An 18074-nucleotide genomic window follows, 5' to 3' on the forward strand; every position below is an offset into this window, starting at 1 on the left:
CCGTCTCGCACTGCCCCCCGCCCCCCCATCCAGGCCCCACTGGGAGAAACGTGGCTGTGCAGCCTCCATCCAGGGCTTTGTTTCCCAGTCAAGGCCATCTACATGCAACTTTATGTGAAAAGATACCCCCCCCCCCCCCCCCGCAGCCTTTAACCACTGCCCATTGATTATTTTTGTGGGTGGGTGTCTAAACGACTTCTGCAGGTTAGTTAAATGCTAGAGCTGATTATTGGACATCTTGATGCAAGGCAACAGAGAGTTGAGAAAGCAGGGTTACCCAGGGGTTAAGGCCCTTGGTGACATCACTTGGCTGACCCAGGGATTCAAACCAGCATCCTTCTGAGCACACAAGATGAACACCTCTCTTCTTAAACAGTTAATTGTCCAATTTATGGAACCCAGATGAGTCTTTCTCTCCAAATGTAGATTTATCTGGGATGTTGATCGGCGTAGGTGGTGTGATCGTCATTGCCCCCCCCCCGCACAGGTCATGTAGGCTTTAATATGGCAGTAACCTCATCCATCTAGGTCACCTCTGACATGTGACACTGATTAAAGTCGCTGGTGAATGAATGACGAGTCCCCTGGCAGGACCTCGCAGAGCTCCGCGGAAATCGCCCTGCACCAGAGACGCCGTTTACCTTCTGGGATCTTCTGTCATTTCCGTTACTGCTCCAGTTCAGCCATTAGTATGAATCCCAAAGATGCAGGGTTGAACTTTGGTCAGCTGGCTGGTGTGACATTTTAAATTCGTAATTTGCTTTAAATAAATAGTCTGTGTGGTTTGCAAGCTACCCCAACGCTTTGGGTCTAGCTAATTTTAAGTTTATAACTGAATTTGCCGTAAGTTTTCTTGCGTGAGCCTGAAAGCGTGATTTGCCGACCGTGGTGATGGACTATTTTGCCTGTTAGGAGGCTCTGCACAAACCACAGATTAGTGCCCCAGTGCCTTCCTGACGGTGGGAAAACGTGACGGCGTGAGCCTCCCCCACCACAGCCCTGCAAGTCGCATCATACTGCGGTTCATATCACCCGGAGTCAGCCATCTAATTCGAAGAACGAAATCGGTCTAATGAATCTCTTTTATCGTCTCTTGCTGCATTATTAGTTTCATTTTCCTTACATGAAGCTTTAAATGTGTTTTTGTTAAATTATGGTCCAGATATCAGTTTCTCCATATTCAGTTACAACTTATTAGGACTGTCTGAACAGGGCAACAGATCACGAGTGGAAGCCTATGGCAAGAGGGAGACTCTGGACCAGCACCAGAAGAGCGTGGGTTTGTACCAAAGGAGGAAATGTGATCAGAGGTCTGCTCAGGTTCACTCCCTAACCCGGAATCCATGATGCATCTGGTTTAGCTACAGCCCGGGCCATTTTAAGACCAGCACCAAGGTGAATAATCATTTTCTGATCTCCCTTTGTTTGTGTTAAGCGAATGGTTTTATCCAAAGCAGCATACATTCAGAGAAATCAGGGTCAGAGTCCATGGAACAATTGGGGATTAAGGGCCTCGTTCAGTGGCCCCATGGTGAAACTGAAACTGGGCCAACCTGAGGACTAGAACCAGCAACCTACTGATCACAGACACAGCACCTTGACCCACCAAGCCACACAGCATCCCCGGTGCCAAGCCATGTCACGGGCGACTAAACGCCACCCAAGCTTTAGATAAACCCCCAGGCGCACATGAGGGCTGCCAGTGGTTTGGGTCTGAACCCCCCCCCCCCCCCCCCCCCCCCCGTCCCTGCCACGTGATGGATCGGTCCACAGGGGCCTCTCAGAGCTTGACAGCCAAGGAGAAACACTGAGCACTTACTGGGTCGGCCGCTGAGCTTTTACTCCGGGCGAGAGGAGAATCTGCGCTATAAAAGATTAAAAGCTCCTTGGCGGATCTGGAAGCTCTCTGGCCGATAGCGAAACGCGGACCGAGACGGCGATGGGGGGCAGGAACCCGACTCGGTAGGAATGTGAGGAAGAACTCAGCCGCTGGGGGCTGGTAGACCAGGGAGAATACAGCACAGGGTCCGGGAACAGCGCTTACGATCACGCTCCTGTTAGTGCAAAAAGAAAAAGAAATTCCGGAATACACATCCTGTTTTTTCTGGGAAAAGGGCGATGGATCAGACCAGAGCAGGGATATGGAGTCCCAATGCCGCTTCACAAAGACACAAAGATAACAGCCTCCTGTGGCGGCAGCGCGAGACACCTAGGGTACGTTTCCTTTGTTTTCCCGCTAAAACATGCTGCCCTGTAAAGAGAGGGAGTACTGGCAGGTTTCTGCATCTTGGTGATCATCTCTGATTTGAAAAAAAAAAAACAAAAAAAAAACAGACAGTTGCCAAGCAACAACATCTGACATCAATCTAGTGTCCGGAGGATCCGCAGCACGCGTTTCGGGGCGTAATTTCACAGGAAGGCCGTTTATCACGTCACCCCGCCATGCCACACTTTCAAAACATGCATTTTTCAAAAGCAGAAAAACATTTTTCAATAATCACTTTCTTTACTGCAAAAGAACGAATGTAACAGAATGTAAGAAAGCTCACTGTAAAGAATGACTGTCTCACAAACACACAGACAAAAGGCATAAAATTCAGGGGGGGTTCAAGGGATTTGTATTGGCTGGTTTTGATTACTGGGGGGAGGGGGATTACCCTGCCACCCCCCTATAATTTACACCCATGCACAGACACAACAACGACTCTTAGCTAGAACAGCTATTGCTGTTCTGTTTCTCAGCAACCGTGTTCGGAGTTTATTCCTGGCCGTCTATTCTCTAAAAGCCCTTATGCGGAGAGGACTGTGTTGGCATGTTATACGTCACACCGTTACATACAGCAGGGCTCACGTAGTCACATGCTAAGGGCACATCTCAGTCACCTGTTCACCAGAACCTGGTTCAGAACTTCCGTGCCGTGGTGCGGGATTAGCGAGCCGGATGAGGTTTAGCTAAACAAGGATCAGCATGCAGCAGAATGATGCCACACGAGACACCGTGACTGAACACAGGATGCATGAATTCCTGTGCTTTTCCGCTATATAACGGGGTCTGTTTGTTAGCTGCTAAGTGCAGATAATTCACGTTAAAAGCACAGTTCAAGGTGAGATTTCCGATTCATTCAATTACAAGGTATTGAATCTGATAACTTTAGAAACAACATAAATCGTAAGCATCATACATAAGCCCCAAATTATCCAGACGCCAGACCATCATCCATCTTTACTAACATTTGAAATGAATGACAGAATTCATAAACGTTATTCTCCTGAATACAATGCATCCGGCTGGAGAGATGCCACGCCATTTATGATATATTTTACAAGCAAAACATATTCTTTGCATTTCTGTGTGAAACGTGGCAGTTAGTTATAACATATCTCTCACTGACGGCAATGGCTGGCGGAAAAAACACACTTATTTAAGCTCTGGAACATTCTGAATAATTCTTTCGAAAGATGTCAAGTAAGGAAGTGCGGCTGTGACATCCTGCTGGTTTTGATATTTGCAGTTCTGTAACAGCCAATAATGGGTGACATCTTATTTGTAATTTGACAGATGTAGAAATAAAACCAGGTCGACTTCCCATGCCGTGAAATATGGTCTTTGAATAAAAATATCAAGCCAGAGGTTGAACTTGGCTATTTTTGGTTCAAAGATACAAATGTTTTGTTAAATTAGACAATTATTCAGGTATATATCCAATTGCAAGATGGACAAAAAATAATTTTATCCTGATATGAATACAATTAGCCTACAGTACGTCATTTTACATGTCTTATTCCTGGTAAGCAATCTGTGAGGTTCACATCCATTACAGAACCTGAGCACATTATGAAATTAGCTGAACACTGGCCCTTTAAGATCCCAGTTACCCTGCCAGGCAGAAATAACTAGTAAGGGTAGTAACGGAAAACAACTTAAATTAAGCTGTAGGACTTTATGGTGAGTGAAAACACACCATAACTTCCTGTCCAAACCGGAAGGTTTCCTTTGGTTTTTTTTGTTTTGGAATTAAGATCAATGTTTGCATGATTTGCATATTTATATTTTTTTAACCAGGGAAAATATTTCATTACAAAAGAGCTTCAAATAATTTACAAGGATTTAAAAAAATTCTAGTGATGCAAATTGGCATGCAAGCTCTATTTATGATTCGTCCTGTTCTGCTTCTGACAGACCCGCCTGCATCTTCTCTCTTTTCTTTGGCTTCCAGAGGCATTAATTAGCTCAGTAATTACCGAGCCTCAGCAGACACGAAGCCAAAGCATTCAGAGACACCAATTAGCAATTAGCCGTAACTAATATGGGACAATTTCATGCCTTCTGGAGTCCAGCGGCTGCTGTAGGTTGCCTCTGGCCAGCCATTGGCCGTCACATGTCATGTGACCTCAGAAAAAAGGAGGCCACGCCTCCCGATGGAGCCAACTTGTGATCAATGTGATAAAAGCAGACACCCCTTGATGGGCCTCCCCCAGATGGGTCTCCTTTGACGTGCTCTGGCCTTACAGCCAGAGAGTCCAGGATTCAGACCCCATGGCCCAGTATATAAAAGCTAGCTATTTATAAACGGTCAGCTCTGTTTCTAGAACAGTCCGTAGTGACAGCATGAGAGGTGACTACAGGCACTATCCTCAGCTGATAAACAGGGGCTTATAAATACCTTCATTTGCTTAAAAAGGTCTTCTTCCTGTACTATGACAGTGTTTCTTTGACCAAATTATGGCAGAAAAATGATAAATATCTATTTAGTGTATATGAAAGTCTAATGTGCATAGTATGCTGTATTATTTAGACACAAACGGGTTTGAAATTATATCTTTGTGGGGACTCTCCATTCATTTCTATGGGGAGAACTCTAATCACAGCCTTAACCCCTACCCAGCCCTAACCTTACCCATAAGTAATCAAGCAAAATACAAAACTTTGATTGCATTCTTACTGGATTTTTGTAGGGACTGGAAAAATGGTCCCCACAATCAGGTTTTTATTATACATTGGGGGATATTTCGTCCCCAAAATGTAATATAAACTAATCCACACACACACACACACACACACACACACACACGGAGCTTTAGCTGATGATCTTTATGAGGTCACACACCACACCCACCATACCCCTGACCATCTACCATCACTCAGCACCCGAAGTGGACATTCTGCCTTTATCATTTCAGGATATTTCAGAATTTCTGCTTTGATTTGATGATGGTGGTGAAGATGATGATGATGAGGATGACTGTTATTTTGCTTCTTAGAAAAGCCAGCGGCGTGACCTTTTCCGGCGTGAGGACAGCGGCTGTGAGGTCAGCAGTCACTGCCTGACTTTCCCATTCTCCCCCCCGATTTGCAAACCCTCAGGAACGCCACGGCACTCCCTCGGCGTGGGGGCCGCCGGGGGCAGTAAGCGGGTGGGAACGTCACGGCATTACTGTTATCCCCCCCCCCCCCCCAGGTGGCGCTGTTTGGTCTCCATGTTCCTAAGCTCCACCTGCTCTGTGTTCATCCTTCTTCTCGCGAGGGGGTCTTTAAACATGACGAATCTGACCCGCCCCAAAGTGGCCCCCAGGAAGCAAAGGTACGCTGACATTTTGTTAAATCACAGCCACTTTCCCCCTCAGCATGAACACGGATGAGTTTGTGGCCTGTTTCCTGTTGGATGAGGCAGGTTTTACTCTGTTCAGTCCAAGGGGGGGGGGGGATTTTTTTTCTACCCGGTGCTGGAAGGCTTGAAGTTCGCACAATACACCCAGACAGGGATATTTCTCCAGATGAGAACGACCATATAAACTGACACTACAAAAGACAGCAAACGGCCACACCTTCACGTTTTACCTTCTTACCCGCCGTAACTGCATCCCAGTCCGCAAATTTCTGGTATAAACTGTAAAAGTTTATTTGGAATTACGCTTCTTTTCCCCCCACTTTTATAAATGTCGCAAATGTTAGCAGCATATTATTCAATATGGTAGTGTAAATTATTGCTGTAATAGAGCACTGGACAAGATCGCTGAGATGAATACAGAGGCAGGCGGATGGGATAAGAGTAAACACAATAAATCGCCTCATTTGCATGTTCAGTGTTTCCGCTGTTTTCCGCCGTTTCTTGTCACTGCCGAGGATTGTTATCTCGCCACTCTGCCTGACGGGCCCTCCGACCTTGAATTTAAATTAAAATACCGCGGCTCCCAGACACTCTGGTGTCTTGACCTGCCGTCGATTGGAAACGGCCGCACAGTCAAATTTTACTGACCTCATCACAGTCAAAACTCTCACACAGCTACAGGATTAGTCTGATTGGTTTTCAGGAGGCCTTATTCATTTCAAGTAATCTAGTTATCTTAATCTGGCTGCCTGTTGCCTTCTTGGTCTCATGTAGCCACTCAATGTAAGCATTAAAGTCCTCAGATGGCTTTTCTCAAGTATCCAGTGGGTTGGAAGCCAATATTATGTATATTCCCAAGCATCAGCGTACACATTTTAAATTTGCCACTGATAAAATCATCCACCTGCAAGCAAATCCATTTGAGTATTGAGAATTGAGTATACTGGTAACTGTGGATTTATTTGAGTGTGTAATGAAAATATGCAAATTTGCATCATGGTTAAAAATGTCTAGAATCTCAATTAACTTTTGCACAGAAAAAAGTTCCAATTTCTTTTTTCTTGATCGTTCAGCACATTCGCTTGTTTTCCTCAGTTGCTCACGTGACAAACAGACAGAGTTAAGGGGCGAGACCGCAATGGAATCAAAGAGGAATGTCCATGATGGAATTAAAGGGGAGTGTCTATAATAGGATTAAAGGGACGGGTGCTAGTTGGAATTTAAGGGGTGTGTCGATGATGGAATTAAAGGGGCGTGCTCATAATGGAATTAAAGGCGAGTGTCCATGTTGGAATTAAAGGGGCGTGTCCACAGTGTAATTATGAGGCTAAAGGAGTGTGTCTACAACAAGGTTAATCAGCATTCCTACTCGCTCAGATCCTTATTCCCAGATCCTTATGCCCAAATGCGTCTTTCCCCTTACACGTTACCCTGATGAGAAGGGGAATTCTGAAGTAAGCTTTCTCTTATTTCCATCCTTATCCCTGAAATTGGCCCAGACGGGATCGACGCACAGCACCAAGCCCTGGGCTCAGGCACGATGGCCCTTCGAGGCCGGCACCTCCTTAGGCTGAAGCCGTACGCGAGCTCACACCGTCTGGCGCTCTCAGCTGCGGTCTGGCACACACACGTAATCACGCCCTGGTGAAATCCGTACACAAACACCACCACCCCCCCACCCCCCGGCGCCTTGGCAGAATGTAAATCCACACAGGCTGATACATTCAACTGCATTTAAATCCACGGCAAAGAAGGGGGGAAGTTTCCCTGAATAACATTTAAATCCACACAGGCTGGAACTACCAGCTGGCGCTCTCAGCCGCATTTAAATTCACCTGCAAACACGGAAGCCGATAAAAGTGGAGTGAGGGAGCGGCGGAGGTAATATGACCCATGCAGAGGGAGCTGGGAGCAGGGATGGGATTAATATCACAGCCAGGCGGGATAACAGAACCCAAGGCTCCACATCAATCCTTATCAGGCGGGAGAAACAGAAGCTGCTGGACCACCCTGGACGAGACCGCGGGGGAAAGACGGCAGCCAGACTGCCGGTTTGCACAGACACATCAAACATTTACACCGTTCATTACCTGCACAAATACACACACACACACACACACAAACATGCACGCTGGAGAACAAGCTTACCTAGACATTTAAGGTCTCGCTAACACACACACACACACACACACAAACATGCACGCTGGAGAACAAGCTTACCTAGACATTTAAGGTCTCACTAACACAGACACACACATATGCAGAGAATTAATTTAAACAAACATGTAAGGTGTTTCTAACACACACACACACACACATAGATACTAATTGTTCTGAAGATACAATCCATTTCTTTTAGAAATCTGGTGCTTAGTTCCCTGGAACCGGAAAAATACACTGGATATGAATCCGCCACATTGTGTTAACAAAAGGGATAATAAAAAAGACATTTCCTCACACTTTCTCTAAGGTCTCTATGGCCTTTTGGCAGTGTAATAGGTGTGTGAGCCGATACATTATTTACAGGAGAAAGAGGATGTGGATAAGGGAGCCCAGGACGCAGGATGGATTCTCAGCACGGACACGGGAATCATCTCCCTCTTCGGCCTGCTCCTTGGACTCGGGTGTTACGGAGGAGCTCTGAAGGTCGAACGTAACAGCGCTCCACACACGTGAGCGGATCATGCACATTACCGCAAACATGACACCTTACGGTGCTGCAGGAGAGACTCTGCAGCCTGACGCAATGGCAGATTGTGTCTCCCGGGAAATGCGCGTGGCAGGAACTGAATTAGCATCGACGCTACACTCAGGACTTCCACCTTCCCGGCGCGCTCCGAATCCGCGGTCGGCTGCTGCAGACACTCATCTTTGTAACCGGCGGCTCTCAGGGGCCTCCGCGTCTCCGGGTTCGAGAGGAATGGAACACTTCACACACGAGTGCCCAGACCCCTGGAGACGTGACACTCTTCATTAAAACGAGATTGGGAACCCCAGGGATTGGGGCGGGGGGGGGGGGGGAGGGCGGGGTGATTAGGCAGCCGAGGCCATGATGGATTCATTAACGGCGTTGCGATTCATTCCCCTCTTGCTGAATATAATGGCTCTTTCCGGTTATTACGGTCTCTGCCCCTTAGGCAGGCGCAGGAATCTGCTCACAGGGCGGTTCATTAAAACTCGCTCGCTCATAAATATCGGCTGCAGTGCCGGGGATATTTTCAAACTGAAGCGATTGCGGGCCATCTGCTGAAAGCTTTCGGGAAAGTCCTGTCGAAGATCATGGCGGACGGGAGCAGGATGAGGAGGGGGGTGCTTACCACATGTGGGGCATTACCAAGGAGACCACAAAGAGAGGTGAAGACCACCTGCAGCGCCCATAGCTGAAAAGAACCACATACTGTAAATATTTGGTTAACAACGCTGGGCAGCTCTGGAATTTACTCATTTCTATAAATTAGAAAAAAAAATCCAATTATTGATGTGGTTTCAGGCAACAGGAAGATGTGGGGGGGGGATCCAGTACCTCTGTCAAAGGCTGCATGTTCTGGCATGTTTACTCTGAGATGTTGATGAACCAACTTCTGCTTGGCATCCCGCGTGGCATTTTACTGATGCAACTTTCGGCTACATCCTCACACTAAAGGCAATAGGGCGATCAAGTTTTTGCGAAAATATAACTGTCTCTATAACAACAACAACAACATCCTGCATAACGCCTCAAGCTTTATTGTACTTACTGGGCAGTCCAATCAATAAATGTGTTATGGCACTCAGTCTTCAGAGCACACCAGAGCCTGCTGGATCTCTCAACTGCTCTCTACAAGGTCAAGGTGAATGTTATGTCAAGGTCAATCGACAGTGAGGTATCAGAGGAGATGAGAGCTGGCTGGATTTTCTGCTGCTCTGTACAAGGTCACATTCAATGGTATGTCAAGGTCAATCTCCACTGAGCCATCACAGCAGATCAGAGCCGGCTGGACCTCTCAGCTGCTATGTACAAGCTCAAGGTCAATCCACACTCCATCTTCAGAGCAGATCAGAGCCGGCTGGACCTTTTGTCACAAAAACTTGCATTCTGTCAAGGTCAATCCATGCTCAGGCATCATAGCAGATCAGAGCCTGCTGGATCTCTCTGTGACTCTTTACAAGGTCAAGATCAATGTTATGTCAAGGTCAATCGACAGTGAGGTATCAGAGGAGATGAGAGCTGGCTGGATTCTCTGCTGCTCTGTACAAGGTCAAGGCGAATGTTATGTCAAGGTCAATCAGCATCACTGTCATAAGATCAATCAGCACCACTCTGAAAAGGCTAATCAATCGGCAACATTGTGAAAAGGTTAATCAACATATTACTACGTCTGTATATTACTTCCGGTATGGCTGACCACAGTAATACTTTATTAAATATTCATATTTGCTTTCTTTTCTTTTCAGTTAAGAAAATGCCTGACTGCCTCCCTGCAAAAGGTCTGGCCATAACTGTGTAATTATAATCCTTTGGTTATACAAATATACAATAGCAATTAGCTGGGACTGACGGATTAATTAATGGCTTGTTTAACGGAGATTATATATCAGATGGTGAGTCTGCTGTCACTCTCCTCATCAGAGACCTAAAGAAGATGAGTGCAGAGAGTGAAGAACAGAACGCGTAACAAAGCAGGTCATCAGAGGCAAAATCACACCCCCGGCAAACTGGCGACCTCTGACCCCCCCCCCCCCGACCCCCCCCAATGAGCCCCGAACTAAATGAATAAGTGAACTAAATGAACTAACAAATGCAGCCATGAAACACACACTCAAAAAGGCATTTGAAGACTCAGGAGGGTGACATTGTGGATGTGATGAACTGTAACATTGTGGGTGGTGACTTCAATCATAAAGGACCGACTCATTGACGGACATTGTCTTGACTTAATTACACTCTATACCTCCCTTTTAGCAAGCAAGTCCACTCATTTCTTTTTCCTACAATATTAGCATGTCCAGGGGGGGGGCTGGGCAGCCAGTTGACCTTGAGCCCCCAGAGGTTTTTATTTTTGTTCCTCTCCTACATTGCCATTTGGCTTTCTTTATTTCTTTGTCTCTCCATTTCCCTGTTTTTGTATTGTTCTCTCTTTATGACGTTGCACTGTATCACAAAACACTCATGTAAAGCGCCTTGGGTGACTGTTGTGAAAGGTGCTGTATAAAAATGAATTGAATTGAATTGAATTGAATTGAATTGAATTGAATTGAAGGTGAAATCTAACTTCCTACATGTCCTGACGAGGTCCTTACATCAGCCACTGAGCAGTTCCTGGATAAACACCAACATCTTATTTGAGACAGGTTTAGTTTCTGTTTAATTTCTCATGCCTAGTCACTATGTTTTATTTTTGTTTGAGTGGGACATTTTTAGAACAAAATTATATTTGCAAATGGAAATTCCTTGGACATTTTTTCCTGTCTGTAAATAAGTAGTAAGTCTGTCACGTGCTACAGAGTGAGGAATCTGGAGGGTGTGTCGGATGCATTTCTGTCCAGAGCAGATCCCGCTCTTCCTGCACTCTGAACCTTACAGTAACCTTACAGCTCTGATCCGGAGATGTGTGTAAAATGCCACAGCTGGCCTGCTGTTTAATCAGCTTTTTAATGGTCTTTAATAACGATGTGACCACAGCACAGAGATGAAAGGATCCTGACTGGATAGTCAGGAGTTTATTTTACAGCTGACGGGTTCTGCTGAGGGCCGTGTGAGCAGGGTGGGAGGTGGGGGGGGGGGGGGCACTTTCAGGTCATACCCTGGTGTCTGTGATACTAATGGGGTGGTGCAGGGGGCTGTGATTTGCGGGGCGGGGGCAGGCAGGTAAGTAAAAAGAGTGAAGCAGAGAGAGCCTGGGAATAAGGAAAGGAGGTGAGAGAGACACAGACAGACAGAGGAACAGCATTTGTACGGAGTGTTCCGGTACCATGATGGCGTGAGTGCCAGAGTTTCATGGTAGAGTAACGATCGGGGTGTGTGATGGGGTCGGCATTATCTGCCGGTGCAGTGAGTGCCATCCACCAAGGAGCCACACCTTAAACACACACACACACACACACACACACAAATACACACACCTGCTTCTTCCAACCCCCCCATGCTTTTAATTCTGAGACGTTCCCCTCCCCCCCCGTGAGCAGCCGAGCCACTGACAGCCGTTCTTCTGCTTATGCAGAAATAGATGGTGTTATTAAGGTGGAGTCATTCCCTCCCCCCCTCACCCATCTGTAACGGCAGCTGGTGAGAGGGTGGCAGAAAATGAGGGAGAAAATGCGGGAGTAGTGAGGAACGAGGAAAATGGGGCAGGAGCAAGGGATGGAACAATGTGATGAAAAGAGGGAGGTGATGGAGAAAGAGAATAGGCAAATATCTAAACGGATAAGGTGGGGAGAAGAGTGAAGAGAGGGACGGAAGAGAGAGGTGGCATCATGGGTAGGGGGGCAGAGAGAAAGAGAGGGGGACAGAAGAGGGAAAAGGAGGGGGAGAGGAAGAGATGGAGTGATGGGTAAGGGGGCAGACAGAAGGAGAGAGAGGGGGACAGAAGAGGGAGTAGAACGGGGAGAGGAAGAGATGGAGTGATGGGTAAGGGGGCAGAGGGAAGGAGAGAGAGGGGCAGAAGAGGGAAAAGGAGTGAGAGAGGAAGAGATGAGTGATGGGTAAGGGGGGCAGAGAGAAGGAGAGAGAGAGGGACAGAAGAGGAGAAAGGCAGAAAGAGAAAGATGGAATAATGGGTATGGGGACAGAGAGAAGGAGTGAGAGAGAGAGTGAGAGAGAGAGAGAGAGAGAGAGAGAGTAAAGCTAGATGCAGCACATGTCTTTGAGTGGCTGCCAGGTCAGAGAAGTACAGGTTTCATGCAAATGTACCACTAAAACAGGGGAGAAGGAAGCACAGACGGGTGTTTGGATGCCGGGCTGAGCCTGCGCGGGGGGGGGGGGGCACCCGTAATGAGGTCTCTGCAATTTCAGCTCGGCTCTTCCTGGGTGATAACAGGACGGCCAGAACGCGAAGATCCGACCCGTCACTCGGAGCCGCGTTTCCTGATTGTTCTTGTGAAAAGCAATTTCGGAAAGTCTCACAGAAGCCCCCTGGAAAGCAAATAAGTCCGCAGGGTCTCAGCGAATCATCTCTGAGCATCTCAGGACATCAGGACACGAGGTGTCAGGCGTCTGCTCTCCAGACCACGATCGATCGGACATCTTAGGATAAAATGTCAATGGAGCCTTGTGTGACCTTGCTGACATTTTCACACGTTGTATCACACGAATAGTGCTACCAAAGTGAAAAAAGTCAAACAAATAGTTACCATTTTGATATCCAAAATAGCTTCATCCCTGTAAAATCGCCCTGTGAGCAGGACGGTTGGGCTAATAGTGGCCAGACTGCGGCCGGAATGACATCAGCAATCTTCTCCAAACAGAAGGTCAGAGACCTTCGGAGACGTGTTCAGGAGGACATCTGGATACGGCTGGGCCAGCGGGTTCCGACACAGGGTGAGGATTCCGTTTCAGGTCAGCGGTATCACAGAGACCTCAGGGACCGTGAGAGTGCCACTGTCCTTCACTGGTGAGGGACCTACAGGCCAGAAGAAGCCTTCAGCAGGACCTTTGGCGAGTTAAAAATGGATGCTTCTCAAGAAAATGAAGCAGCCCTTCATTAAGGATGAAGAGCTGTGGAGAATCTACACCATCAACACAGTCATTCCCCACAAGACACTGACTCCTACAGGAGGCATTGAGAAGCTGCCATCTCACCTAGGCCCAGAACCATAGGCAGCAGCGCGGTCATGTGACATGACACCAGTCATGTGACACAATGTGGAGAGAAATACAACCAATGCAGGCACCACTTGCCACATCCTCTCATATGAGGGTGAAAGTCAAGCAGAAACAGCTGCCGCGGTCCTCACTCATCCACAAGATGCTGGTCCAGGGTCCTGCACTGTTTTTTCATGCATTTGTTGTTCTAATTGAGATGCCATAATCATGTGACTGTAATCATGCAATAGTAATACTGACACATTCATGTGATTCCTAGCACTTTTCTAATGAACTGGGACCAGAGAGTCTCAGTTTGAACCTGATTGGATCAACAGGGGAGTGAAGACTCATGGGCGTTCATGGAGAAAAACACAGAACAACCCCCCCACTCCCCCACACCACCACCCTCAAAAAAAAGGCCACAGGTAGCTGAAGGGCAGAGGGTATCCAACCTGCTGGAAATGGCACCGTGAGCAGGCAGAAGCAGCATGTGCAGATCGGGGGTCATGCTGAACAATGTACAGTCACTGCTGGACTATGGATTCCCGGCAGTGAGCGGCTTAAAGCAGGAACAAAATAAAACGAAATCAAACAAAACATTCATTACGCTTCCAGACGAAGGACTGGCATTGCATTAAAGCTTATTAATAATCTCTAATTAATTGAAACAAGAAAGAATAATGGGTACAATGTACTAAAGTTCCCTTTTTCTTAAATATCATACACTAATCCATTTCCAGAATGATCAAAGAAGCGTCCCAGTAAGAAGAGTGGATTTTAATCATCTAGTGTTAATTATTTATTAACGTGCAGATATTTAAGCCGGACAGAATGTTTATGATGGAAATGTTTCAGTGGAGTACTTATTTATATGTAAAGTAGGAGATATAGAGTGTACTTAAAAGCTATTTTAATTTAGAGTGTGTAATATATGATGGGTGCAAGTGAAATAAATTGCCTGGCAGTTTAATAAGTTTCCATTTTTTTCAGTTTCATTAGAGAACGTTTTGTATTTATACAATAACTAGCCAAGGTTGCCGAGTTTCACTTCAAAGCCCGAGGAAATGTTCTAATTAACCTATTCAATATGCACAATTAGGAGGACTTAATAAGTTAATTATGTTTGCACTGTTAGTACAAGACCAGTCTGGGAAGCTTAATTGACATCAGCATTCCTGATTTCGAAGGAGGACTTCAGAGATGCTAAAATAAAAATCAAAGGGGAGATGGATGCTAAGCGCTAACTTCCTTTGGGGGGGGGGGGATTGGCAGGCGGCGTGGTGGCGACATTTCCTGTCGGGAGGCTTTCATGCCTCATTTAAAAATAGAGTTTTATTTTCTGCCTGATTTCATGTGCAAACTGGTGGCTTAATTTCTGCATAGAAAGTGTGAGAAAGGGGGTTTGATTAATGCCGGGGACGGAGAACGTACAGACAGACACAGGCACACAGCTGTAGGAAGCCACTCAGCCTGAAGGGGGCGTACTCCTCCACCCCAGAAGCACCTGGGCTCAACTGCCCATTGATTGCTTTACAAACAATCCTGCTTGTGACTTTTCTTTGAAGTTAAAGCATTGTGATCTACAAGTGAATGAATTAATAAATGGTCTTTAAGTGGTAGTCTCCACGTGTACAGTCATGAGAAAAAGAAAGTACACCCTGTTTCAGCTCTATGGTTTAACGTATCAGGACATCATAAAAAAAAATCTTCTGATCCTTAGCAGATTCGAAAAGGATTTAAATCTAACCTCAGGTGTAAAACAGCGTATGACAGATTGACAAAAATGGCCGTGTTTAACAGTTGGTATGAGGTGTTATTGCTAATAAGCTGTGTTTGGTTTTCGCCAGTCGCGGTGCTGTGCATTATGGCCAAACATCTCCACTTTGGTCTCGTCAGTCCAAAGGATATCGTTCCAGAGGTCTTGGGGTTTGTTCAGACGCAACTTTGCAAACCTAAGCCGTGCTGCCATGTTCTTTTTAGAGAGAAGCGGCATCTTCTGGTAGCCCTTCCAAACAAGCCATTCAGTCTTTTTCTAATTGTGCCGTCATGAACTGTAACATTTAACATGCTAACTGAGGCCTGTAGAGTCTGAGATGTAGCTTTTAGGTTTTTTGCAATTTCTCTGAGCATCGCAGTCTGACCTTGGGGTGAATCTGCGGGGACGTCTGCTCCTGCGAAGACTGGCGACTGTCTTGAATGTTTCCACTTGTGAATAATCTTTCTCACTGTATAACGATGGACTTCAGATTGTTTGGAAATGGCCTTATAACCCTTCCCAGATTGATTGCTTTTCTAAGATGATTGCTGATGTCGTTCCTCCTTGGCATTATGGTAACACACACCTGACTGCTCCAGACCAGCAAACTGACAAAGCTTCTGCTTTTATAGAGGTGGTCACACTTGCTGATGACCAATTAATCAAGTGCATTTGATTAGCAGCATCTGATTGCTACTTACTCTCTCAATTCCTACGGAAGTAGCACTTCATTTTTCACACACTGCTTCTGCATTTTGGCTTAGTTTTTGTTAAATAAATAATGTCAGTGTAATATGTCATTTGCTTTTGTTCATCTGACGTTGTATTTGCCTAATTTTAAGATCTGCTAAGGACCAGATGATTTTTTCTTATTATGTCCTAATATGTAAATCCTTAGAATTGAAAGAAGCTACTTTCTTTTTCAAATGACTGTATGTGCATGTGCACAGCTGTGAGGTTCCATGTGAGTTTGGTGGCAGGTGTCCACGTGCCAAACGTGAACTCAGACATGACCTCATTCTCCATCTGAAGAGTTCTGGAGATGAGAATGACTCACGCAGCAGAGATTCTGTGAAATAATGAATAATTTATCCTGGAGAATCTGTAACTGGCGTCTTTCTGGCAGCTGTTATGAGCCTAAAGACAAAAGGAAAGGTACAGAAGCCAGACTGGCTGTGGGTCCCGCAACAGAGACCAGGCAGAACCCAGTCATCCATCCATGCATCGTCCTACTGCTTATCTGGGTCAGGGCTGCTGGGTGGACCTGGAACCGATCCCAGGCAGCACAGGGCACGCGGCTGGGGTCACCCTAGACGGGATGTTGGACCATCATAGAACCCACACACACACACACACACACACATACACACACACACAGAGTAATACACTTGGACTGCAAGAGGAGATCTGCTATATATGAGAGAATGTACAAGCCCCACATGCGAGTGCAGATGGGGTTCAAACCCCCAACCCTGGAGGTAACCCCTGACACACCATGCAGCCCCCAAAAAGAAAAAAAAAAAGAAAAAAAAGAAAAAAAAAACACAATGTTCCGGTAACTTCCATTAGCGATAACGCTTCCATTGGATCAGCTTCCTGTCCAGGGCAGGAAGCCCAGTGAGCAGAAGATGCTGGCCAGAACATCACTCGCTGGGACAGCTCTGGCCCGGCTACGTACCGCTGCTGCTGGAGGTAATGGTTTCTGTCCATGGTGCTGAGGCAACCCACCCAGAAAATGTGTGTGGTTCTGCTGTCCAAGGTCCCGGAGCCATCGACCAGAACCGGAGCGCATCCATCCACCAGGAAAGCTAGCGTTCTACACACAAACCCTCGCGAGATAAAACAGTCATTCGTTCATCGTTTTTATCTTTTATTTTGAATCTGCTAAGTGATTTTATGTTAACAGTTTGTCTAACCGGTCACTGGTCTGCAGGTGACAGTCAGCTGACCACCTAAAAGCAGAGGAGAGACCCCATACTTAATACTGACCTCCCAAACCCATTCTGCTCCTGATCCTGACCTGACGGTAATAACATTAATGTATGATGACCTCTGCCGTTTAACACCGGCATTTAACACCGCCGTTTAACACCGGCATCAGACATGCAGTTACATCCTGCGCTTGCATCACTTATTAGCCAGTATGATGATTCAGGCGCTTCTGTTAAGTGCAGATTCAACAAATTAAGAGAGTTCAGTGGAGCTCTTTAGAAATGCATAGAGCAAAATGGGTTTTATATCATTTAGAGACACAGTATTTCCCAAATTTATCGAGATAATAACTCGGCTTGTACTCTCCTAATGAAATGGAGTCATAAAATGTGCTTGTGTGCGTGATAAAGACACTCACGTCACTGGGTTTGCTGTGGTGGGTTAGCGTTTATGCTTGTGTGCATGTGTGTGAGGAATCCACACCATAATTCACGTTCTGGCAATGTGCCTGCACATAGGTTTCGTGTGTGTAGGTGTGTGTGATCGACAGGAGCGCATGTTAATGACTGAATTTCTGTGTACTTGTGTGAATAAAATGAGGCCTGCCCAGACCTGTCAGACGAATCAGTCCTGGGCCCATGCCCATGGAGAACAGTTATGGGGGGGAGGGGCTTTGGGGGCGGGGCATGGGGGCCACATTACACACTGCGTCAGGCCCAGCGGGCTCCGCGCATTTGCCCGGAGTGGCATATGTGTGCCTCAGAAAATGGGCACGGTGGGGGCCGGACACCCGCCCAGTGTCACTGCACACGTCTACAAACACGCGGCCCGACCTATTGAAGGAACTGGAAGAGTTAAGGGAGAAAATAAAACCTGTCTGTATCTCTCATTCAGCAACAAAAGGCATGCAATTCACAGCCCCTTCGCTACAGCTTGCTGATATCTCATTTAGTTTTTTACGCTTTTATTATTATTTTTTTTTTCACATAAAATT

At 46.4% G+C, this 18074-nt stretch overlaps 1 protein-coding gene across 4 annotated transcripts in view; it reads right to left on the minus strand.

The window, feature by feature from the left end:
- Window positions 1–18074, minus strand: part of ralyl (RALY RNA binding protein like) — a 55614-nt gene that overhangs the window by 32841 nt on the left and 4699 nt on the right. The window contains exon 1 of one of the 4 annotated variants that reach the window (XM_072711257.1): window positions 12939–12956. The exons of 2 other annotated variants lie outside the window; for them this stretch is intronic. In XM_072711257.1, the coding sequence (XP_072567358.1) occupies window positions 12939–12941 (3 nt within the window). In that variant the 5' untranslated portion in view covers window positions 12942–12956. Of the gene's footprint in view, window positions 1–1819; window positions 1917–12938; window positions 12957–18074 lie in introns of those variants that run through there. One more of the 4 variants, XM_023816142.2, reaches the window with a different exon arrangement.

This window comes from Paramormyrops kingsleyae, chromosome 4 (assembly GCF_048594095.1).
Source record: "Paramormyrops kingsleyae isolate MSU_618 chromosome 4, PKINGS_0.4, whole genome shotgun sequence".
In the NCBI taxonomy this organism is placed as follows: Eukaryota; Metazoa; Chordata; class Actinopteri; order Osteoglossiformes; family Mormyridae; genus Paramormyrops; species Paramormyrops kingsleyae.